The sequence below is a fragment of the Gossypium raimondii genome, chromosome 13 (assembly GCF_025698545.1).
Source record: "Gossypium raimondii isolate GPD5lz chromosome 13, ASM2569854v1, whole genome shotgun sequence".
NCBI classification, from domain to species: domain Eukaryota; kingdom Viridiplantae; phylum Streptophyta; class Magnoliopsida; order Malvales; family Malvaceae; genus Gossypium; species Gossypium raimondii.
The window spans coordinates 46,555,658-46,582,059 of NC_068577.1; the positions used below are offsets into that span (position 1 = coordinate 46,555,658).

General features: G+C 33.3%; 2 protein-coding genes across 2 annotated transcripts; both read left to right on the top strand.

The window, feature by feature from the left end:
• Positions 1-2,856: 2,856 nt before the first annotated feature.
• Positions 2,857-5,107, top strand: LOC128036205 (uncharacterized). Its single transcript, XM_052627119.1, has 6 exons — positions 2,857-3,018; positions 3,145-3,310; positions 3,426-3,508; positions 3,600-4,042; positions 4,849-4,915; positions 5,009-5,107. Exons 1-6 carry the CDS (start codon positions 2,857-2,859, stop codon positions 5,105-5,107), a joined length of 1,020 nt encoding a protein of 339 aa, XP_052483079.1.
• Positions 5,108-15,055: 9,948 nt separating this feature from the next.
• Positions 15,056-19,221, top strand: LOC105782672 (proton pump-interactor 1). Its single transcript, XM_052626348.1, has 8 exons — positions 15,056-15,219; positions 15,773-16,169; positions 16,660-16,848; positions 16,959-17,138; positions 17,258-17,452; positions 17,814-17,912; positions 18,004-18,523; positions 18,613-19,221. Exons 2-8 carry the CDS (start codon positions 15,795-15,797, stop codon positions 18,936-18,938), a joined length of 1,884 nt encoding a protein of 627 aa, XP_052482308.1. The 5' UTR covers positions 15,056-15,219; positions 15,773-15,794; the 3' UTR covers positions 18,939-19,221.
• Positions 19,222-26,402: the final 7,181 nt, after the last annotated feature.

Below are 26,402 nucleotides of genomic sequence, written 5' to 3' on the forward strand. Positions count from 1 at the left end.
ATTTCAATATTCAACGGATTCATAATGACCGATTAATTTAATTCCATTTTGAACTTCAATTATTTAATTAAATAATAATTCAAAAACTTTAAATTAATTTTTAGATCATTTCCATACTTGGTAAGAAACCACATTAATTTTCGAATGTAACATGTTTATCTAACTCTATCAAATTCTATCCATTTTTGTTCATTTGATTTTACATGCAATTCATTTATGGTTTCAACGAGCTAGCGGATGGATCGATTGAACATATGTAATAAGGGTTCAAATGATTTATAATTAAGTTCCAACTTTTCGCCTATTAATTATAAACTCATTTAGTCACGAAATCATTTGACTATAGTATTGTCACTGAGCCCTCCCTAATTACATATCATTACAAAAGTTACTCCATCACTGCTCGTTCAATGAACTTGTCATAAGTGTGTCACCCTTATAGGATATCCTTAATCTTTTTAGGATAAATTCGTTCTCCCATTATGATCCTATTTTATCTTATGATAACCATTACATCTTTCTTCATGAAAAGTCAATAACTATCAAATAGTATTTATGTCGTTTATAACAAAGACAAATGACTTGTGGCCACTTTTACTTTTCGTCTATCATGTAATGCTAATGAGAGGATATCATTTACCCATTTCTTGGGTTATGAATTCCACTATTGTGAATGATGCTACATATTGCAAAAGTCGTGTATCCAACGCACTAGCTTTCGGTTTCTTTTCTATTTGAACTTAGGCTTTTACTTACGTCAAAGTATACGAGTCACGCATACATAGTCCATAATCCACTCAGGATTAAGGTATGCCACACTATGAATATCACAAATGAATAAATCTATAAACGGATTTAGGATGTATTCTGCTTGGGTCCTATCCGATATACTGTCAATTCAATCAGTCACATCTATGACTCTATCTTCTAGGAGTCTTTCTGGATGATCTTATGGAACTGTTGTTTAGAGAATTTGATCTGATACTGGGCATGGACTGGCTAGTTAAACACCGAGTGAGCTTGGATTGTGCCACTAAACGGGTTTTACTGAGAACTGAGGAGGACAGTGAGGTAGTTGTAATTGGGGAACGTCAGGACTACTTATCGAATGTGATTTCTACATTGAGGGCCGAAAAGTTGGTTTGTAAGGGATGTGAGGCGTATCTGGCTTATATTAGTGTTTCAGATTCTGTAGATTCTTCGGTTATAGAAATTAAGACGGTTAAGGAGTTTCCAGAAATTTTTCTTGAAGAGCTACCTGGGTTACCTCCAAATCGGGAAGTAGAGTTTGGGATTGAGCTCTTTCCTGGTACAGCTTCGGTATCCATCGCTCCTTATAGAATGGCACCAAAAGAGCTTGTGGAGCTTAAGGCCCAAATCCAAGAGCTATTGGATCGTGGGTTCATCTGATCTAGTGTCTCCGTGGGAAGTACCGGTTCTGTTTGTGACAAAGACGGATGAATCCATACGTATGTGTATTGATTACCGGTAACTGAACAAGTTGACCATAAAGAATAAGTACCCCCTACTGAGGATAGATGATCTCTTTGATTAGTTTTGAGGTGCTTCAATTTTCTCTAAGATTGATCTACGGTCAGGGTATGATCAGTTAAGAGTTACAGAGGCTGACGTGAATAAGACGACATTCAAGACTCGCTATGGTCACTACGAGTTCCTAGTGATTCCATTTGGACTGACGAATGCACTGACAACTTTTATGATCTGATGAACCGAGTCTTCCAGCCTTATCTAAATCGGTTCGTAGTGGTATTTATTGATAATATACTGGTGTATTCGAAAATTGAGGATGAACACGATGAACACCTCAGAGTGGTTCTAAAAATTCTGCGAGAGAAACAATTGTACGCCAAATTCAGTAAATGTGAGTTTTGGTTACGTGAAGTAACGTTTTTGGGACATGTGGTTTCTGCTGAGGGGATTAGAGTCGATCCTCGAAAGATTGAGGCTGTCTTGGATTGAAAGCAGCCTAAGACTATATCTGAGATTCGCAGTTTTCTGGGACTGGTAGGGTATTATCGACGATTCGTGGAGGGGTTTTCTCTGATTGCCACACCCTTGACTAAGTTTTTGTGTAAATGTGTGTCGTTTAACTGGACTGATTCGCAGCAAGAAAGCTTTGAGAAGCTCAAGATTGTACTGACTGAGGCCCCTGTTCTAATACAGTTAGAGTTTGAAAAAGAGTTTACTGTGTACAGCGATGTATCACATGTCAGTTTAGGATGTGTATTGATGCAAGAGGGTAAGGTGGTAGTGTACGCGTCTTGTCAACTTAAGACTCATGAGGTGAATTATCCAACACATGACTTGGAATTGGCCGCAGTGGTTTTCACACTAAAAAATTGGAGGCATTATCTGTATGGTGAGAAGTGTATCATCTACACTGATCACAAGAGTCTCAAGTACCTCATTACTCAGAAAGAGCTAAATCTTAAGCAGCGTAGGTGGATTAATCTGCTTAAGGACTACAATTTTACTATTGAATACCATCTTGGTAAGGCTAATGTGGTGGCCGACGCACTGAGCCGTAGAGCTATGACTGACCTGAGGGCGACGCTTGCTCGCATTAGTTTATTTGATGATGCTGGTTTGTTAGCAAAACTTCAAGTTAAACCGATGTGGGTAGAGCAGATTAAGAGTAAACATATAGATGATGAGTCGCTAGGGCTTCATTTTCGATAGGTTGAGAATGGAAATACCGAGGATTTTAGACTAAATAGCGAATGAGTGCTTTGTTTTCATGGGAGAATCTGTGTACCGAAGGATACTGAATTGAGGTAATTGATACTGAAAGAGGTGCATAATAGCCCATATGTTATGTATCCTGGCGGAAATAAGATGTACCGCGACCTTCGTAAGTTATGTTGGTGGCCAGGTCTTAAGCGTGAGATTACAGATTTTGTGGGTAAATGTCTGACATGCCAGCAGGTTAAGGCTGAGCATCAGTTACCTTCGGGTTGGTTGCAACCAGTCAAGATTTCGCTTTGGAAGTGGGAGAGAGTGACTATGGACTTCGTTAGTGGGTTACCCCTCACACCTACTAAGAAGGATTCTGTATGGGTCATCGTAGATCGATTGACCAAATTTGCCTACTTTATACCGGTTCGTACTGACTACTCTCTGCAGAAGCTGGCTAAATTGTATGTGTCTAAGATAGTTAGATTGCATGGGGTACCGGTTTCAATAATATCTTATAGGAATCCTCACTTCAATTCTCGATTCTGGAAGAACCTACATGAAGATCTAGGTACAAGATTGGACTTCAGTACTACGTTCTATCCTCAGAAGGACGGTCAGTCAAAGAGGGTGATTCAGATACTGGAGGATATGTTGAGAAGTTGAGTGATTGACTTCCAAGGCAGTTGGGAGGATTACCTGCCGTTAGCAGAATTTTCTTATAACAACAGCTATCAGTCTAGCATTCAGATGGCACCCTACGAGGCATTATATGGTCATAGGTGTTGCACACCTTCATGTTGGACTGAGTTGGGTGAGTGACGTGTTCTAGGCCCTGAACTAGTTTCAGATACCGATGATAAAGTTAGATTGATTCGAGATCTACTGAAAGCAGCATCTGATAGGCAGAAGTTGTATACAGACCTAAAGCGTCAGAGATAGAGTATTCTGTAGGGGACTTCATTTTTCTCAAGGTCTCACCATGGAAGAAAGTATTGAGGTTTGGCCGCAAGGGCAAGCTGAGCCCTAGATTTATTGGGCCTTATCACATTCTGAAACGAGTGAGGCCAGTGACATATCAGTTGGAATTACCTCCAAAGTTGGATCGCACACACGATGTTTTTCACGTCTCGATATTGAGGCGCTACCGCTCTGATCCCATGCATATTGTTCTTATTGAGGAAATCGAGGTCAAGCCAGATCTGACCATTGAGGAGGAGTCAGTTCAGATATTGGAGCGAGATGTAAAGGTTTTAAAAAGAAAATCCATCCCACTGGTTAAAGTTCTTTGGTGTAATCATAGCTCTGAAGAGGCCACGTGGGAGCCTGAGGATGCGATGCGACAACAGTATCCTCATCTGTTCTTATCAGGTAAAATTTCGAGGCCGAAATTTTTCTTTTAGGGGCTAGAGTTGTAACACCCAAAAAAATCTCTTATATTTATTTTTGTGTTTTTATGACACAAATATTTGTCTACTTTAGTGGTTAAGTGTTCTAGATGTCTGTATGTGGTTTCAAGTTCAAACCTTAACTTGGAAAAAATTTTGGTATTGTTATGAATAAAGCCTTAACTGGGTTCAATAGGCTGATATTTTAAAGGTTGTAAATTTATATCAGAATGGGTCTGCTAGTCTGATGGTTAAGTGCAGTGTCAGTGTGCTGGGGGTCTTGAGTTCGAATTTCTATGCAAACAAGGGGTTTTATTTTGCTTCCTGTGCCATGTATGAGTTTGTGATAGACTAACATTTTGATCATGAAGAGGTTGATGGAGATAATTAATGGATTTTGGATAGGGAGAAAGTGGTGGACAGTTTTAGCGTGTTTGAGTTATAATGGGAGAGTGTGGGAGCAGATTGAAAGATTGAAGGGTTATTTGATTTAGCTCAGATTTTTCTCTCCTTTTGAAAAGTTATTTTTCTCTCCCTAATTCCAAAATTCTGCTTTTTTTTCAGTTTCATCTTGCATATTGTCGAATTTCTCTGTTCTTCCTCTTCGGCTTTGTTTTTCTTTTTCTTTCATTTTTGTCAAAATTCTCCATGAATCCTCCCTGTTTTTTTTTCTTTTTCTATTTTATTGTAATTATCATTCCCTTCTTGTAACAAGTATTGTCGTTTGAGTGGGAATCTAAAGTTTTCTTTGGAATTGATGGTTTAGGGGAAGATTGTGGAGCAGTAAGTTCGTTCTTGGATTGAGAAGTGGTTATAAAGGTCCTATGTCGGCGGTAAGTCAAGTTTGGGCAATTCCTTAATCAATGAATTCGTTAGTTTTAAATCTTTTAATGGCTAATCGATGTTGTGTATAATGATTTTTTTAGGGCTTCGATGCGCTTGGGAGTGCTTACACGTCAAAAGTAATACAGGTGTGTAAACACAATATTGGAAGCAGAAATCTACGAAAAACCGAAAAGAAATGATTGTCAACGCCACTCTGGTATGAGGCCGCCCTTATGGTAGGCCGTGTGATCGAATATGGGCGTGTGATCGACGAGGTTGACCGTGAGCGATTCATGGGCCGGGCTGAATTGGGTCGTGTGGGCCACATGGGCGTGTGTGAACCACACGTGTGAACTACACATGTGTGTGGAAATATTTGGCTAGGCCGTGTGATCCACACGGTCAAGGCCATTTGGGGCCGTATGGGTCACACAAGCGTGTGGGCCCATATAGGCTTGCAATATGGGCCCGTGGGCCTATTTTTACTATTTTTTTGTTAAGGTTGCACGGGTCACCCGAGTCAACTGTGGACCTACTGTAGGGTCGGTAAGCTTACCTAGACCTCTAATTGACTGAAATGACTATGGCTGATATATACATTTACATGTTATCGAGTATGATGATATTTAATGAATTGACATTGTATGCATTGTTGCCATTATATAGCATGTCATAACTGTTTTATTACATTGCATTAGGTCGGGGATTGATATTAATTGGAGGAAGTGTACTGAAAGGCTTTTAGCCTAACTTACTGGCAGCTCAGCTACAACTACTGTCTAGTGTCGTATTCGGTACTACTTGGAGTGTAGGGTTAGGTGGGTTGATTATATCCCCACATGGAGTGTAGGGTTGGACGGAGATGGAGTGTAGAGGCTGGTTGGGTAGGATATTATAATTGCATAACTATCATTGTTACTATATTGTGATGAGCCAAGGCCCTAATGCTTATTAATAATGAAATGGGCTTAGGCCCAAACTGAGATTATCCGTTATTGTCTGTTTGTTTGCATGGGGACTTACACACTGAGTTTACGTAAACTCACCCCTTCTGTTTAATCTGTACAGGTAATCCCCAGACATAGACAGTTCGGTGTGACGGAGGACTTAATAGTGGCCACATGACCTATTTTATTTGACTTAGTACTTAATAATAATTTTGCTTTTATTTTGGTGGTATTTTACTATAATAATGGCCTCTTTGGATTTTGACTTTTAAATTGGGGTTTTTATTTTGTTTTTACTTACAACTGCTAGTAGTAGGGATAATCGAGTTTTTAAAACCAATCAAATGTTTTAACAAAATATGCACCTACCGCAACGTACAATATTTTACAAACTAACGACTAAATAGAAAATCGCTATTTTAGGATTAATAAAGGACAACGACGATATCTAAACGGAAAATGTTTTAAGCAAAGTTACGATTTTTTAAACACGAGCATTAAACAGACTATCATGTGACATCGTCAAATTCGACCATAATGTCCAGGCCGGGTTTGGGATGTTACAAAAATATTAGCAATGATTACATCCCAAAAATTTTGTTACAAAAAATTGTTAATCACCAAATAAAGCAATTTATATAACTTGTATAGAGTTAAGCGTAGTGAGCACTGCTTGTGGCACTACGTAAGTCACTGCTTATGTAACTGTCTCAATATAATGGAACTTAATTACATTTAAATGCACACCTTTTTTATGGCCAATCAATCTACCGAGTATTGCAAATAAAAAGATAAATGAGTATATATATAATAAGTTGGAGATTGAAAAATTTGAAGTTATGGTTATACTCTTGCCATAGCACACTTCGTTAGAATGTCTAATGATTGTGGAAACACAACAAAACTTGTCCTCATGGTCTTGCTAGGAGAACAGTCCCATCTTAAAAATGTTTTGCCTAAACATCACGATCCTCTAAAGATATATTGGAAAGAGTTTTTGATAACATCTGTTAATCTATTGCATCATTAACTTGGTGCACATTTTGTCTAGTTCCTTTAAGTCAATTCCAATAGTTTTCTATAGTGCCAAGTCCAAACTAGTCTCCTTCTACAAATACTCTCTTCTTAGCATCGAGACAAGAGAAAACTCATATAGCATATGAAACCTGTACTCTTCTAAGCTTCTCTCAATAAATGTTTTTAATGGCTATTTACATAATTTACCATATGAGTCACCTCCATTTCGACTTTTCGCACCCCCTAACCCCTACATTGTCAACCACAACTACAATATTGTTGTACGTTTTGTACATTATAACATATATATATTTCTTGTAAATGTGAAGACTTGAAAATTTTAATTTAAAAATTGACATAAAAGGCTTTTTAAAGGGGTATTTTTGTACTTGTATTATCCATGCGTTGGCTCTCATAATCATCGACGCGACGTGTTGTGAGATTTTTGGATTTTAAGGCGAACAAGATGCGTTCTTATTTTGAAAAATTTGATATTGCCAAGGCAATTTCTACTATTAACCACCAACACCCAATGCCTATCCCTCTTCATATCTGGATTTGTAGATTGGCTTTATTTGCCTCCTCTACTTTTCCCTTTTTGCTTTTGCTTCCTTATTTTGTTTTATTTCTCGTTTCTTTGGGTTTTCCTTTTCCCTTCACTATAGAATTTAAAATCTTTTATTTAGTTAGTAATTTTTTTTAGATTTTGTAAGATGGGTTTAAAGACTAATCTATATTTTAGTTTTAGTAAACATTTAAATATAAATATAATTCAGAATTTAAAAATTCTACCATTAATATAGTATTAATTATTTTTCTTTATTTTATTGAAACCAAAATATTAGCAAATTAAGAGAGAAATATTTGTTTGATATTAACAAGTTTGTAGTTGTTGGTGGAATAGTGATTTTAAGAAAAGAATAATCTATAAAATGTTATTTGATAGTGAAGTTTCTTTTTTACTAAAAAATTAGCTGAATTCCACGTATTCTTATAAAAAAACAATTTCTTAATTATTGTAAAAATAAAAACGGTTTATCTACTATCTTCAAAAGAAATGTAATTTTTGACACGTAGCAAAAATAAAAAATATTTAATATTTAATAGAAATTTTTTTTGTCACATGTCAAAAAATGAGGTTGTCACAGTGTTAACATACTATTGGCCATCAATGCCACATCAACACCATGTCAATGTATTTTAACAATGTTAGGGTGGTCTGGATCTGCGGTGTGTTTAGCTTCTTCTTTTTTTGTCTCACGCTATAATATCTAATTTCACTGCTAGTGCTATTTTTACACTAACCACGGCTAAACGCACCGCCCATCCAAATCCACCCTTAGTCAGGTACCTGATAAAAATACCAAGTTGGCTTATGATTTTTAAATTTAGATACCAATTTAGTCCAAAAATATTTTAGATATCAAGTAAAGATAAATTACTAAATCCAGATACCTCCTTATATATTAACTTTTTATCAAAATATATTAATATTACAATATAATAAACATTCTTTAGGCAATAAAATCTAAAAATTATACTATATAATATTTTCTTGTGAGTTATTCATACATCATAGCACAAAACCCTAAGTAAAATTATATGTTATAAATACAAGGGTATTTTTTATAAAGATTAATATGTAGTTTGTCTTTTGAATTTGTCCAAAAGTATTTAATTGATACCTAATTATTTTTGTACTTAGTTGGCATTTGAACTTGTATTCCATTACCCAAGTTGGTACCTTCGCACTAACAACATTAGTTTACGTTGACATGGCACTAATGACCAATCTAATGATGACATATGACAGCTTCTCGGCATGCCATGTGACTAGTATAAATTTAAAAAATTAATAAACTAATAAAAAAGAGTATAATTTTTGTCCAAGTTCATTCTTGATGTGATAAAAATTTATACTTTTTTTTATTAATTTATATATTTTTAAAGTTTTTTTTAATTCTTGAAATTTATATCTATCACGTGGCATATTAAAAGGTTGTCACTTGTCACCAATAGATTGTTTACCAGTGCCATGTCAATATACACTAACGGTGTTAGTATAAAGGTATCAACCTATGACGGAATACAAATTCAAGTGCTAACTAAATATTTTTAGATAAATTTTTGGAGCAAACTACATATTAACCTTTTTTTATGATTACACCTAAGCAAGGGGACAGGTTTTCCTTAAACTTGATCCTAACCATCTTCAAAACAAAACCTACCTCGCTCTAACTTGAAATCAATTAAAAAATTAATTAAAACTTATCAGTTACAAATTTTTTTATACAATTATTAAACCACACATGACCCAAAGTTATTAAAAATTAAAATATATATTATATATTTTTTGGAAGGTAAATTCGTTATTCATTCAATAAATAGAATCATACAATTTAGAGAAAAAAATAACAAATATTCGTCGTAAATGGAGAAGGACAAGCTCCATCAACATAACAAAGGGTTTAGTCTCAATGTCAATAGAACATCATGACACGTTGCCAATTAATTTTATCACAATTGAAGTAAAACATATCTGGAGTGAAAAAATATGATATTTTTAAGTGTATTTAAACATATACAATTTTCAAATTGTTGCAACAATAATATTGCTAATGAAACTAATATTCAGTGGACAAAAAATATAAATTATAAGCATCAGTTTTTGTAGCCATCCTAAAACATAGATAAACGGTCCTTTATTTTTATTTTTTGTTTGTCAATGGGTTGGTTAGAAATAAAAGAGAAATGCAAGAGAGAGAAAAGAGAGCGAGAAAAAGGGCAAAGCCATTTTTTGGTGCCATTTTTATCTTATACTTAAAAGTGTTAGTGGTTGGAATGAGATTTTGGTTGGTTATTAGTACATTTTAAGTTTGTTTAATTTTAGTTCAACTAAAGACATGAGTCACAATTTTGTGTTCAAATACATTTATATTTGCAAATAATTAACCTAAATTTATTTTAGGGTTGGTTAAATTATTATTATTTTAATTTTTTTTAAAAAGTATACTTTTATTAAAAATAAATAATTTTTTATGAAAAAATATGGAAAAATTAACACATTCTTAATACTTACATTATGATATTATATATTATTATAGATGATTAGATTCTATTGAGGGGAAAAAAGGAGGACAAGGGTGTTAGTTCACACAATGGTGAAGTGCTTAGAGCCATTGGATAAGAAAGTTAAGTAAGAATGGATCATAAAGGAAAGATGAAGAACAAGAGGCCCCCTAAAGCCCAATGGATGGTATTTATAAGGGAGGTTAGTTTCCCCTTGACATCTAAGCTTGACACATGTTTGTGTTAATTTTGTTACAATTGACCTCTTAAAGAACATACTAATCTTTCTAGCCATGCTAAATGAGATTGATTGATTTATAATCCAACTACATTTAGACTGATATGGATTTGATAATGCCTTATGTAGGCTCAATACATGTTTTCGACAAGATAGGTTGAAAACATTTTACATATAACGAGATCATAGTTGACAATGTACCTTCTATTAGGGAGGTTGTGACTAGTGAGGTGAAGGTTGTGAAGCCCATCCTAGTGACAGACACATAATAGATTTAATTTTTATGTGATACAAATCACATAATATATACAAATAAAATAAAATAACACAAACTTTAAGTTGTAGCCTATTGGTCGGGTATTCACCGACTCTAAGATTAGCTTGGATTCGAATCATCGTTGTACAAAAAAGAAAGTATGAGATATTACACACTTATAATGTGGGTGAAAAATTATGTAATAAGTTTTTAAAAAATTGGTATAAAATTGAATGCGACTTTGGATGAAATGGTAAGTTAGAATTGTAAAATGCATTGTGTCTTAAATTCAAATCTCATAATTCTTAGATTTATTGAAATATAAAAAAAAAGAGACATAAATACCTATAAAATAACATATTTTTGGTAATTGCATAACTGATTTGGAATCAGCACATCATTAAAAATGAGATTAGAGTTTTGAATATTTTTTTATACAATATTAAGAAAAGATGGATTATATTTTATATTAACTGATATATTTAAATTGATTGGTTAGAATTAATTTAGGCTGTGTTTGATAGAGGGAAAACCAATTCTGGAATTGGTTTTACACGTTTTCCAGTGTTTGATAGCAGGAAAATATTTTCTTTTTGTAAAACCAATTCCTCAACACGGGAAAACCTATTACAAATTTTGGGAAAATGTCTTACGCTTTTAAACTCGGTAAGACATTTTCCGGAAAATGACGCCTTCTTCTTCCTTTCCCCTTTCCCTTCCCCTTCCCTTTTCCCTTCCCCTTGTGCTGCAAATCAGTTTGGTCAAGGACCTCTTCCGGTTCCTCCTTAATCCAGGTAAGGCTCCTTCTTCTTCTTCCGTTCTTCATTCCTTTTTCTTCTTCTGTTCTTCATCTTCTCTTCTCAGCATATTCTGTTTTGTTTCCTCTCTTTCTCTCTTTCTCAGGCAAATTTACCATGAATTCTTCGCCGGGTCTTGGCTTAAGGGATATCTGATGGATTTCAAAAGTTGTTGAAGATTGAAGATTGAAGATGACCAAGGTTCGCTCAAGGGATATCGATGGATTTCAAAAGTTTTACTCGATAGATTTGATCTTTCTTCTAAGGAAAAGAATGTAAAACTTTGGTCCTCGTGTAATAATTGATTGTCTTCCCCATCTAATTTGGAAATAGTACCGTGTATATTAGGAGATAAAATATGCATGTTTCAATCTTTTTTCTTTTGGCGGAAAGATGGCGATGGTGATGGATGCGATAATTTCCTTCAACAATTGCCTGGATCTCTCAGGGGTTCGATCATATGAAGGTTTTGCTAAAAATATTGGCGGAGATGCAGATGCTCCAGTTCATAGCATGACACATGAGGTATGAAAAGATTTGAAGTAGCCCCGATTTAGAGATAAAAAATAGATTACTGAATTTCTCTTTAAACTCCTCTAACCCTTCATTTGTGATTGTTAAATCTCGCCATCATCCTACTAGGTAATCATTTTGGATTTGGTTTTAGCTATTACACAAGCTTCGAATATAAAATGCTAACATCACGAACTTACTTTTGTTTTGATAAATCACACAACTTACTATCAAATGAATATACAAGGGAACATCTTTGTGGCCAATGTCTAATCCCTTGCTCAAATTACCAGTGATGCCATGGACTTGTGATAGTTCACTATTTGTCTGCTAGGTGAGCAGATATGGAAGAGAGCAAAGCTCTTCCCCAAAACGTAGATGGATAGGATAAGATGTGGACTAGGGTAATCTTTTATATGAAACAAAGTATTCATTGATGGTTTATTGCATTGCCTCTAGTGAGATTCATAGGCATCTTCACTAAATGTATATCATATGATAACCAGTTGGGTTTGGGTTAAGTCTAGAACTGTTTTCTACTTTTGCTTTGTGCATTTTTTGGCTAGGATGAGTTGTACATGGCAAGTAAAACAAATCTTTAGCTTCTGAGAATTCCCTATTTCTTTTTCTGAAGAATTTTGTCAGCTCTACTTGATTGTACCAAAGCATCAAACTTGTATAAATATGTGAAGCAATGCCCTAGAAATGTGCAGATGTTACTATTAGCTAGTAGTGCACTTCCTTAGAGTCTTCTATTAGATGTTTTCGCATCAAGTTCAAGAATATAATGATCGACGCCATATATTTATTTAACTAAAATATGGCTTGTGATATTTTGCTGCATTTGAGGTAATGTTCTTAATAACATTAAGAAAATGATAGTAATTATCCCCTTTCTTTTTAATGCATATTTAAATGGAAATGGTTTTTTGTGATCAAGATGAAAAGAATAGAGCACATATTTTGAAGTGGCTAAGGTTATCCATTAGAATGTATGGAAGTTTTAAAGGAAAGGATTAAACAAATTATACCAAATGATATAACCCCTAAATGATATAACCCAGTTTGAAATGTATGTAACATACTCTGTCAAAAGTTCTAAGAGCAAGATTGTGAGGTTCAATGAGCCTAAGTGGACAATACCTCTGTCAAAAGTTCTAAGAGCAAGTTTGTAGCCTCTTTCTTCTACAGAATGAGGAGTGCAGTTAAAATTGTGAATGAGAGGTTTATATTTGATCGATTTCTGTCTTTTTCTTCTATAATTTCCTGGCCTTATGATGCGGGGAACCTTATTGAACCCTATATTCTTTTAGGGAAATATAATCATTTTTCTCATGTTGTACTAGCTGAACTGTATTGTTCTTTTATATATGTGCTGCTATAATTTTACCGGGTTGTTATACATTATCTTAACTCACACGACTTGTACCTGATGCAAATGTCTATATATATATGACAAATACATTCTAAACATGAAAATATGAGTTGCATTTTACTAATATCTCTTGCGACTGGTGCCTGATGTGATGTCCATATATCCAAACATGAAAATGTTGGTTCCAATTTACATATCATGAAGATGGTAGTTATATAATTTTACATTCATGTGTTTTGGTGAGATTGCAGATCAAGGATGGTTTTGCTTAGGGGAAAGACCTGGTTGTGTCTGTTATGTCTGCAATGGGGGAAGAGCAGATCTGTGCTCTCAAAGACATTGGTCCTAAGTAGTTCCAAATTCATTTATTGCAAATCTTAGATGGAACCATAAAAGACTTTGACAGTACTAAATGCAGTTTTGATGTTTTGTTTTGGGTTTGGATAGAAAAAAGAGAACAACAATATAACTAGTTTCTTGTTGTGCTATGGATTACTGTTTTGCTTTTATTTTTCAATAATTTTTATTATCTCGTCTTTATTTTTTGTGTTGGTAACATTTAAATTCTAGCTTTTAATTGCATATTACACTTGCATTAGTTACCCAATACATATTAATGTAGCAATTTAAGTTTGACATATCATTTAGTACGAGTTAATACAATATACTAGTTTTTAAAAAATGAAATTTTCTAATAATTACAGTATTTTTATTTTAATTTAAATCCCATGTTAAATATATGTATCACAAGAATCGATTGGATAAAAGTAGAATCAAAATAATATAAAATTTAAATACAAATAAATGTTTTAATAATGAAGAAGTAAAATCAAATCGGTATAATCTACAAATAGATGAACATTTGGAATTTAATTAGATAAAACTTTTATTAATAAAAATTTATTTATAAATAAATCATTGCAATATGCGTAAAAATAATTTAAAATATAAAATTTATTAATATGTATATAAATTTATTAATATATGTAAAAGCAATTTTTTGGAAAATATTTTCAGAAATCATCAAGCAATGAGAAAATATTTTATCTGATTCAATCAAACACCGAAAATATTTTCCAAGAAATCATTTTACGAAAAGTAAAACATTTTCAGAAAATATTTTACGGAAAACATTTTACTGCCAATCAAACAGACCCTTAGATTTACATTTCGAAAAAAAAAGTAAAAAGTAAAGGTTATGCATTTAAAAGGTTTGATATATAAGCATTTATTTTTAAGTGGATTTAACAGATCTCCCAAGTCCACTTACAATTTATATTTATTTATTTTTAAATTATATATTTAAAAGAGGAAGTCTCTACCCTCCACTCATGAGTCGGTTAAAAAAAAGGGTTAATCCTATAACTCGAGGGTTAAAGCACAAAATTTAATAATTTGAAATTTTAATTAATTATTTATCTTAAAATTAATTTCTAACCATTGTTAATTAAATAAAAAATAAGAAAAATTTGAAAAACCCAAGCATAGCGGGTGGTAATACTAGTGTCACGGGACTAGACGGTGACACTAACACATTGATAAGTAAACATGATAATTTCCTCCCAATGTTTTACATTATAAATAAAGAAAATAGACGACATATCAAAAAGAATTATAAAATGAAATAACATATTTTACTATTTATTAAGTAAAAATTTAAAAGAAAACTATCTATATTCCATATAATTTTGATAATTATTTCCAATTCTAGGCTTAGAAAAAGAAGATAAAAAGGACATCTAAACTCCATAAACAGCAAAACTAACCAAAAAAAAAAACTTTAATCTAACGGTTTTTTTACTGCTTGTAGAAACTGGAAAAAAACAAACAAACCCAAACACAAATCTTTTACTATATTTTCTCACCTACTTTTTATTTTTTATTTTTTATTTTTATTATTTTTATTTCAGCTGCCGTTAATATTAATGTATTAGTATAATTTATAATGCTGAAGGTTCTATTTGTAGTTCATTCTTTCTTTGAAAATAAGCAGAAGAGAAAAGGGACTAAGATCTGACCCCATCTCTCTTTCCTTCGCCAAAAACCCTTTTTCCTCTCAAAAGGGTCTCCTTATCCTCCCTTATTAATCTCCCCTAAAGGGTAATCATTTGATCTTCCTTTGATTTCTCATGGTTTTTTATTTCTTTCTGGGTTTTTCTTCTTCTTTTGATCTGTTTGACTTTTCCTTTTCATCTTTCTGAAATTCCTGCTTCTTCTTAATTGTTTTCGTTATGTTTTTGCATGTTAGTTTTTCTGATAGATAAAGGCTTGATCTTTGTGTTATAACTTGCTTTTATTAATCGGGTATACTTTATTTCTTTTAATTTCTGATCTGGGTTTATCTTAATATTATTTTATTATAGTTTATCAGTTATGTATCTTTGTTGTTCAATTGAACTAATTTGGTCTTGGTTGTAAAGATCTAATGTAGAATAAAGAAAAAAAATTGAATCATCTGTTATTTATCTAATATATTTCAACTTTTATTGGCAAAGCTTTTCCTCTTTTTTTCTTTTTTGTTTCTTAAGGTATCTGGTTTTACCAGTTTGTTAACCATATGTACATATAGATTGATCTTTTTTTTCATAAATGAAATAGTATATATGTTTTTGTTATACAATTTGATTTTTTACTCGTTCTGGGATTTTGTTAGGTTTTTCATTTTCTAGTGGTCGATGGGTGTTGAAGTTGTGGGATCAGAAATGGCTAAAGCATCTGTTGACAAATCAACTGAAGTTGAGAAATCACTTGTTCATGATAAGGAAAATGGGAAACTTGACAAGGATCCGGTTCATAGCGAGCCCATTAAATTCGGTTCCAATGTTGAGGAATCAAATAAGGGAGAAGAGAAAAATGCATCTGATGCCAACTTTCCGAGCGATGCAGTTGTTGAGTGGCCTGCGCCTAAGCAGATCCACTCTTTTTATTTTGTTAGGTATCGCCCTTATGATGATCCGAAGATAAAGGCCAAAATTGATCAGGCTGATAAGGAGGTGCAAAAGTGGAATAAAGCCAGGTTTCAGCTTACTGATGAAATTAAAGCGTACAAGGTGAATGGAATGCCATTAATTTCGTTTAATTGTGTAGCATTATTGTTGGTGTGAAACTAGATCAGTAAAATAGGTGTGGATACGATATCTGGTTCATTAACCCTTGTCGTAATTTTTAGGATATTTATTTGCCATATCCTGTTCTGCTTTCCACTGGTTCCTATAAATTAGGCGAAGTTCATGTCATGCCGGTTCTTTTAAACTTGGTTTTAGCGCAATTGAATGTTCTCATTTTAATATGATGGATCTAGAAGCGTTAGATCCTCGGATGCATTTATCGGGATTTTGGAAACTCAAGTCCTTGAGCATGTAATAACAAATTGCATGTATGGTAATGTTATTTACAAGCAGTGCGGAATAATATTTGGTATATTGTTTGTCATTTCTGTATTTGCCTCAAATTGTGCCAAATTGTGAAAGAAGTTTTAAAATCATTATGCTGCCAGTTGGCCCTATTGCCTTTTAAAGTAATTTCTTTATGTTAATGCAGTCGGATCGAGCAGAGTTGCTTTCTCAAGTGAAAGCCCTAAATATTGATTTCGAGCAATTTAAGACGATGTTAGGTGAGAAAAAGAAGGAACTGGAACCACTGCAGCAGGCTTTAGGCAAGCTTCGCAATAATAACAATGAGAGTGGTCGTGGTGGTATATGTTCGTCTGAGGAAGAGCTCAATGATTTTGTATGCTACTACTTCAAACTCTACCGCATTGAGATTTATCTATTGTTTTTCGGCTGCAGTCAAGTCTTTGCTTCTCTTTTTGTCACTCACCGGAAATTGCTAAATTGCAGATCTATAGCTTGCAATATCGCATCCAGCATGAAAGCATCCCGTTGTCCGAGGAGAAACAACTTCTTAGAGAAATTAAACAACTAGAGGGGACCCGGGAAAAAGTTATTGCTAATGCTGCGATGAGAGCAAAGATTCAGGAATCACTTGGTCAGAAAGAAGCCATTCAAGATCAAGTTAAAGTAGGAAAAGATTTATTTTGCACCGTTTATATCTCTTGGCGGTTGCTTTTTCCCTTCTGTATATAAATATTGAATGTTAGTAAAACTACGCTAATGAACTTGCTATTATTTCATTGTAGCTTATGGGCGTTGATTTGGATGGCGTAAGGAAGGAACAAAATGCGATCTGGTCTAAGAAAAAGCAAATTAAAGAAAAAGTCAATGCCATAGAGAGTAAAATCGAATCTTTACAGGAGGAGCTGAATGCCGTAATCCAGAAGAAGAACAAAGCTTATGAAACCATGCAACAACTGTGGAAACAACGTGATGAGGCGGTATGTTGTTCTTTGCTTTAAATCGAATATATATTTTTTGGTGAGAATGAGATACTCTACCTTTTTATCTTCTTTCTTTTTGCATTTATATGCGCATGATACTTGCCGAGACTGTGACACATTTATGCGTACCCTTTTGCATTGAGATGTTTTCTACTTTTCTTCTTGGCTTTGCCTATGAATGTTAAAAGTAACTTCTGTCATTTTTTCTTTGTTTTCTCCAAAGCAGTTTTCGTCCTGATTGTGTGATGACATTATGAGTTCTTGTGTGATATGTATTTCTGGGTTTTCCATAATGAAAATTTTTAAACAGTTTCAGTTGAGGAGTCGTTTTAATTACTTCTATTTTTTTATTTTTCAGAATGCTCACTTTTACCAGAGCCGTTCTCTTTTAAACAAAGCCAAAGAGCTAGCTGCAAAGAAAGATATAAAGGCTCTTGAGGAGCTTTCTACTGTCGAGGTTTGTTCAGACTACCAATTAATGTTACATCCCAGGTATCTCATGTGCTTTAGTATTTGACTGGTCTCCTATCTTTTTATATTGCATGTAGGTCGAGAAGTTTATGGCTCTGTGGAGTAGCAAGAAAGCTGTCAGGGACGATTATGAGAAAAGAATTCTGCCATCCCTAGACCAGCGGCAATTAAGTCGGGATGGTCGGATCAGGAATCCTGATGAGAAACCACTGGTTGTACAAGAGACACCAGTGCCTTCTGAAACTGTAACAATTCCAAAACCTAGCGTCCGACAACCAAAGGAAGAAGCCAAACCCTCTCCCGAACCAGATACTAAACCTCCAAAAAAGGTCCAGAAAGATGTTGAGAGCAAAGCAAAAGTTTCAAAATCGTCTCCCGAGAATGGTATTGTGGAAGAGAAAGAGATCTCTGGATTGGGCATGTTGCAAAAGGACACGACTGCAGTCAAGGAAGTTGATGAAGCAAAACTGAAAGAAATGAAGAGAGAAGAGGAAATAGCAAAAGCCAAGCAAGCCATGGAAAGGAAAAAGAAGAAGGCTGAAGAAAAAGCAGCCAAAGCAGCTAAAAGAGCTGAAAAGGAAGCTGAAAAGAAGCTCAAGGAAATTATTTCCTCCATCTTGTTTTTCTTCTTCTTAATTAGTTCAAGGGTTGAAACGGATACTAATTTGATTGTTCTTTTTTCCTGCAGGAGCGTGAAAAGAAAGCAAAGAAGAAGGCAGCAGCAGCATCTGCAAGCGGTGCAAATGTTGAGGAACCAACCGAAGCTGTTGCAGAAGTTCCAGAACCAGAGAAAGATGTTAATGCTGAGGAACCTGTTCCTGCTCCCGTTCCGGTGAAGAATAAAGTTCAGAAGGAGAATACAGTAAGGTACAAGAATCGAAGTAGAGCACGGGAGTCACTTCCTAGACCCATCCTGAAACGTAAGAAGTCGACCAACTACTGGATATGGGCGGCTCCTGCTGCGGTTGTGGTGCTGATACTTATAGCTTTGGCTTACTATTATCTTGTTTGAAGAAGTTAACTGAGAGTTATAGACAAAGTTTATGGGTTGATAGTGGGAAAAGTTAGTTAATTTGGTTGGATGCATCCCATGAAGGGATGTACTAAAAGAACTCGTAATGTTGATGTTAGTGCAGTCTTAATGCTTAGTGAGGCCAAAACTATATGTACTTTTGGTTTTGTTGGTGCTACTTTTTTAAAATTTTGACTTCTGAGATGTTTCAGTTATTTGGATTTTGGGTGTTACTTTTTGAAGCTTTCATATACTTGGAATGATAAGAGGATTATATTTTTCATAGGATATGCATTGATACATAGAAGAAAATGAGAAGCTATACGAATATAAAATTTAAAATTGCTAATATTTAAAAAGATTTATTTATGAGTATTTAAAATATGATAAAATTATTTCAATCTATTTTTAATTAAACATTTAAAATTTTATATCTCGATAGTATAAACAAAAACTGCGGAAAAAATACTAAAAAGAAAATAATATTTTCTAATTTTACTGTTAACTGTCAAGTATCTTCCTCCACCTATCAAATAGAAGAATATAAAGTTATATGAAAACTTAAGTTTTTCTAAAAAAGGCTTAATGTGATGGTTGTTTTTAAGAGTATTGACCATATGAAAAATAAGGGTAGGGGTAATATAAGGAAGTGGCCATGAAAATTGACATCAGCAAGACTTACAATGGGGTTGATTGGAACTATTTAAGATTCATTCTTCTTAAAATGAGCTTCCATTTAAGACCACTGTTAAATATATGTTTGCTCTAAATGGCGTGGCAAGGAATTGGGACTTTTGGTAATGCAAAAAATATTTTCAAAATAATTTTAGTTACAGAAAATCTTTTGATACTGCTATTTTACTATTTTACCCATTCAAAAAGTAGTGTAAATAGCAAATCATTTTTCTCATTTTACATAACACAAGCAAACAGCAGTTCTCCTTTTCTCTTGCCTGTTTCTTTTAGCAGCTTTTCCGGTCAAATTTTTTGACTAAATTTCTACTTTCTTTGCTGATTCCTTTCAAGAAGAGCAGTACCAATTGTGTTTCACATCCTTTATTCGGTGAACGAATATTGAAGATTTGTGTTAACCTTGGGGAGCGACGTCCACCACATGATTACATCAATTAGGGTGAATTTGCTTCTAAGGTTCTTCCTCAGCACAGTGATTATTTTATTTTTACACTTAGTTTATTTTCCCTATCAGTGCTAACGATTTTGTTTTGCAGTAGTATATTTCCAACAATTTAGAAGTGAATTTTAGAATTGTTTAAACATGTCTGTCAAGATTGAGATAATAGTTGTTATGGTTTCCGAAGCGAACCTAGTTGAGAACAATGCCGAGTGGATTGTAGACACAGGCGCTTCCAAATATTTTTGCGATAACAGAGAATGTTCACCGAGTTTGAAAGTGTAGCTGAAGGTAAACAAGTCTGCATGGGTAATTTTAGCAGTTTAGAAGTACTCCGTAAAGGAAAGATCTTAAACATATTTTTGGCAAAACATTAGCATTGAATAATGTTCTTTATGTTCTTGCATTGTGTAGAAATTTGATCAGTGGTAGATTACTGAATAAGGCAATCATTAATTAATATTTGAATGCGATAAATTTGTACTTTCATGTAACATCCCTAATCCGTATCCGTCGCTGAAACAGGGTTACAGAGCATTACTGAACAAACGAAACAATAAATCATTCAATTCATATATCAATGCAATACATATTCTAATTTCATTCAAATAAATTCATAACGTCCTTTAATCGAGCCCTCGAGGCCCTAAAAATACAATAGAAACAGTCCGGGACTAAATTGGAAACATTTAGAAAGTTTAGGAAAAAGTTAGAAAAATTTACACTGCAGGGGTCACACGGTCATGTAACTCTCGAAATGGCCTCACATGCCCATGTGCCAGGCCGTGTGTCACACACATCTGAGACACACACCCGTGTCTTAGGCCGTGTGGACAAGAAATAGGCCAAAATCAAGCCTTTTCTTTCACCCAATTTCAACAAGTACCAACACACCAAATGAACCTATGATCAAGACACCAAAACATGCCAAAATATGCAGACCATTTCAATATACCGTAAGTCCATTCAACCAATATGTCATTTAGGCGCCTCAATCACAACCAAGCATTCTTACTTACATTTGCATCAAACGATCATGTTTCATCCAAACAACCTTAACTAAATTCCATATAAACACATAACTTAATTGACTACATTTCAACCATGCCAACACATACCATTTTGACCATTTAACCCATGCATCAATTTGGCAATAAAAACACCAACCATCAAAAGCACACCAATTATATTACCATATTTACAAGCCAAACATAACAACTAGTTCATTAAATACAAGTCCACCTATGCATGCCATTATAACCTTGATCAAGACATCAAAAACTACCAATATAATTGCTGGATTGTGTGATAGATCTCCGACAAGCTTCCAACCCGACTGAGCTTCCGATAATCTGTAAAGTAAAGGAAAATAACTACGTAAGCAATGATTGCTTAGTAAAATCGTATGAATATTAAACATAACATTTCATCATATATATGAAATTTATATGACAAATGTAAAGCTTTACTAATGCCACAAGATTCATCAAACTATAAAACTATCAACTCACATATACTTTCTATTCATAACATAATAAGATATTATAAGTTGTACTACATAATCATCAATCTTTTCTTAAAATGATGAATCATTCCACTTACTTACTTTCCATTCCATTTGCTTAGCATACGCTTAATTACATTATCAATTCATGAATTAGTATGATTATTCATGACATAGGTAAATTCACCTTTAGCATAAGTAATTTTCTCTCATATAGGTAAGTCCTTTAATTCATCAATCTTTTTATCTTATCACATTACATTTCAATTGTGAACTTACCATTTCATTATCTTTTCTCACACGTTTCATTTGCATAACACAAGACATAAACATAAACATCAACCATAACAACAAGCTTAGTACAAGCCAAATCGTCATCATCAATACACAAGTTAGTACATTTATACAGAACTCTTTTGGGATCAAGTACATGATAAATCATTTTATAAGAAATTACATCTTTTCATTTGCATAGTACAAAGTATAAACACATAAATTAACCATATGTGTTCCTGTCATCCACAATCTCAACCGGAGAATTGAAACATTCAATTCAAGCTTAAATACATGACAATTCCATCAAAATCAATAAACAAGTTACCTTACCGAGATTTACAGTCAGATGAATTCATCTATGTTTAGATCAATATTCAATAAATAACAAATCTTACAAATTCATTAAACATATTACCTTATCGAGATTTTTCATTCAAAGAATGACTTACGGATAACAGTACATCGTCAAATCAACCGAAACACCCCAAACAGAAGCTCATAAGAGCTGGTCCAACCGAAACATGCCAAACAGAAGCTCATAAGAGCTGATCCAACCAAAACACACCAAACAGAGAGTATAGCACGAGAGTTCGCAAAAAATGTTGAACCTCGGTTTACTCGGGTAATGTACATATATCTCCCTCTAATACTATCTCCACTCCAAACCCCCGTAACACACCAAATCACGATTGTACTCTATCCCGCGTTTAATCCAAATCGAGCATCAAATTCAATATTATATCTCAAATTACCATTAATTATCAACAATTAAAAATAAATATATAAGTTGTACCATGTTAATCTACTTAAAAATTTATATTGATGTTAAATTCTAACTGTACGGACATACCTGGCCAAATCGCAGAAATGTCGAAGTATAGGGACTTTTTGGTAATTTTCCATTCTCGTCGATTTTCTACTTGATCTTGATCTAAATTAATAATTTCATTCAATTTATTAATTTAGATAGTAAAATAATTTATTTTATGCAATTTATTCATTTTGACATTTTTACAAAATTACCCCTAATATTTTACTTTTATTCAATTTAGTCCCTGAGCCTAAAACATGCAATTTAATCATTTTCATTGCAAATTCCTAATATTCGAATATTTTTAGCTTTCATTTCAGCCTATTTTTGCAAAAATTTCACACCAAGTCCTTGTATTTTTACTATTTTAACAATTTAATCCCTAATCGACAAATTCATCAAAAATCACTTAATCAAAAATTATAAATAACAACTAATACTTCAAATTCATCCATTAACATCTAAAATCACAAAGATTCATCAATGACAACATTCAAAATCTTTAACAGCTGCAAAAACGAAAGTACAGGCTAGCTGAACCTAATTGTAACGATCTCAAAAACATAAAAATTATTAAAAACAAACCTTAAAATCTCCCCATGCATAGAGAATTGATTGATCAAATCTCCTTTCTCCAAAAATGGAGTTCTTCCCGTCAAAGAAGAAGAACACAAAACAAAATTATGTTTTGTTTTTCTTTTTCTTAATTAATTCTTATTATTTAATTTATTAATATTAAAATATATCATATAAACCAACAAAAATAATCACCAACCGCCCACTCAACTATAAAATGATATATTTACCATATTAGTCCATTAATTTACTTTTTCATATCTTTAGTTAGTAGAATTCAATTTTCACACTTTTTATGATTTAATCCTTTTTAATTAACTAACTATCGAAACATTAAAATTTCTTAACGAAACTTTAATACAACCTTAATAACACCCCGTAAATATTTACGGCTCAGTTTATGGAACCGAGGTCCCGATACCTCATTTTCTAAAACCACTTGACTTTAGGGTATTACCATTTGAATTAATTAATCATTTATAAAAATAAATTACCATATCAAAAACCTTTTTAAAGCCATATTTGACTAGTAAATATTAAATAATAATATTTACGAACTTACTCGTCCAATTTGTGGCCCCGAAACTACTATTTCTGACACCACTGAAAAATGAGCTGTTACATTTCTCGTAATGAATATTATGTTGGGAAAGATTATCTGAGTGGAGGTTTATTTGTGATTAAGACTGTTTAATGATAATAATAAAGTCACAACTTCTGCTTATATTATTGAATCCTTTGATATGTGACATGCTAGATTAGGTTATGTGGATATTCATTCTCTAAAAAAGCTCATAAAAATGAATCTACTCCCAAATCTAGATGATAGTAGCTTTAATAAATAAGAAATTTGTGTTGAAGCGAAGCATGCTAGACCTTCCTTAAAAACTCTTACTGATAGGAAGATTGAACTTCTAGAGCTAGTTCACATTGATCTAGTAGACTTTAAAAACACAGAGTGTAAGAGTGGGAAACACTACTATATCACCTTTGTAGATGACTACTTTAGATATATAAAGGTTTATCTTCTAAGATTAAAAGATTAAACTTATGAAACTTTTCTTATTTATAAAGCATAAGTAGATAACCAGTTTGATAGGAGAATAAAACGTTTTGGATCCGATAGAGGTGGTGAATATGACACTAATTTCCTTAAAGAGGTCTGTAAAAAGACAACATTATACATGAGTTTTCTGATCCTTATTTCCCACAACAGAATGACATAGCTGAAAGGAAAAACAGAACTCTAAAAGAAAAAATGAATGTTTTACTTCTAAGTTCTGGTTTACTTAATAATATGTGGGATGAGGCCATATGTAACACCCCTAACTCATCTCCTACGCTGGATTAAGGTTATAGAGTATTACATACATAACATTTAATCATCATATCACATTAAATAACAAATAATCAAATTCAAATGTCATTCATAGCATAAATACGACTACAGACCTTAAATCAGGCTTACGGGCTTTAAAAATGATTTAGGAACGATTAAGGACTAATTTGAAACAAAATAGGAAAAAATGGAAAACTTTAAAATTTTTTGAAAACAAAAGACACATGCCCATGCCCACAACCTGTGTAACTCTTTGATTCCATGTGGAAAATCCTACACCTGAATTTAATGAGTCACATGGCTGTGTGAGTAGAAAGTGTGTGGCACACAGCTGTTTGACAGTTTGTGTCCTAGGCCGTGTGCACCTTAAAAACCTTAAAAAACTTAGACACTAAGCCACGCCATTATCAACTATAAAACCATGCTCAGACACATTGAATCTCATTAAAAAACATGTCAATTTCACCCAACTTATGTCTAACCAATATGCCATCATTTGACACCACTACTCATGTACCAAAACAAATCAAAACCAAGCTTATACTTTCATGTCACAAGCATATACCAAATGGTTTGCATTAAAGCTCAAAATCCATACATTTACTCATGTCAAAACTTATCATTACTCTTTTCATTCAACCACGTTCATTTGTACCATAATTCAAACAACTTTGTAAAATTTATATCAAGTGAACAATTAGCACAACAAGACCATAAACACACTAAGGTCTAAAACATGATCACATATAAGCTATTACAAAACATAAACATCATTTCATCAATCTAACCAATACCACATATAACACACAATCAAAACATATACAATTTCACCTATTACATGACAAGTTCCACACTATATTTGGATTTCATACCAAACTATGATTTAGCACATTATTAACTAAAACATATATTCATCACACAAGTATAGAAAATACCACTTGTAAAGTACTTAAAACATATACAAGATACTCGTATTACATGCCATATATCCCAAAATTAAATGTTTTCAGAATCTACCAAAATGAACCTAGATAGTGTGATATTTGTGTTGATCCAATCGCGCGATTCCGTAAAATGTTATCTACAAGGAAACAGGAAAATGAAGTGAGTAAGCTTTAATAAGCTTAGTAAGTTCATAGGTTAAAACGATAAAACTTACCTAATAAACATAAAAAATAATTTAATAACAATGTTAATAGACATTAGTCTTGCCAGCCACAATCAGTCAATGGTGAGTTATACAAATATACAACTTGCATAATTCACTAAATCATATGAATTCAATCAATATCAAGTTACGATATACTATCGAAATCAAGAAAATATTTATACAAATATACAAGTTGCATAATTTAATCAATCAAATGAATTCAATCAATATAAGTTACTATATACTATCGAAATCAAGCAAATATTTATACAAATATACAAGTTGCATAATTTGGTCAATCAAACGAATTCAATTAGTATAAGTTACGATATACTATCGAAAATCAAGAAAATATTTATACAATTCAATATGCAAGTCATTTAACCATTTTCAATCTTCCCGATGAACGATATAACATATATGGATACGTGATTATCCACTGAAACACACTAAAACGCTCTAATGAGCCTAACCAACCGAGAACATGGCTTGGCACCAAGTGCCTAGCTTGTAGGCTAACATCCCTCCAAAAACACACCTGGGCACCAAGTATCAAGCCCGAAGGCTTTACATCCGCCCTCGGTAACACGCTAGAAACACTTTAAATATAACACGATAGTTGTAACAAATGCTGGACTCCGGTATATTTAGTGGACAGGAATAAATCAGGAATCAT

Coding starts and splice junctions, on each gene's coding strand:
- LOC128036205 (XM_052627119.1), top strand. CDS start 2,857: ATGTACCGCGACCTTCGTAAGTTATGTTGGTGGCCAGGTCTTAAGCGT. Junction 3,311..3,425: donor GTTCTATCCTCAGAAGGACG/GTCAGTCAAAGA, acceptor TTATAACAACAG/CTATCAGTCTAGCATTCAGA. Junction 4,916..5,008: donor ATAAAGGTCCTATGTCGGCG/GTAAGTCAAGTT, acceptor TGATTTTTTTAG/GGCTTCGATGCGCTTGGGAG.
- LOC105782672 (XM_052626348.1), top strand. CDS start 15,795: ATGGGTGTTGAAGTTGTGGGATCAGAAATGGCTAAAGCATCTGTTGAC. Junction 16,170..16,659: donor ATGAAATTAAAGCGTACAAG/GTGAATGGAATG, acceptor ATGTTAATGCAG/TCGGATCGAGCAGAGTTGCT. Junction 16,849..16,958: donor AGGAAGAGCTCAATGATTTT/GTATGCTACTAC, acceptor GCTAAATTGCAG/ATCTATAGCTTGCAATATCG.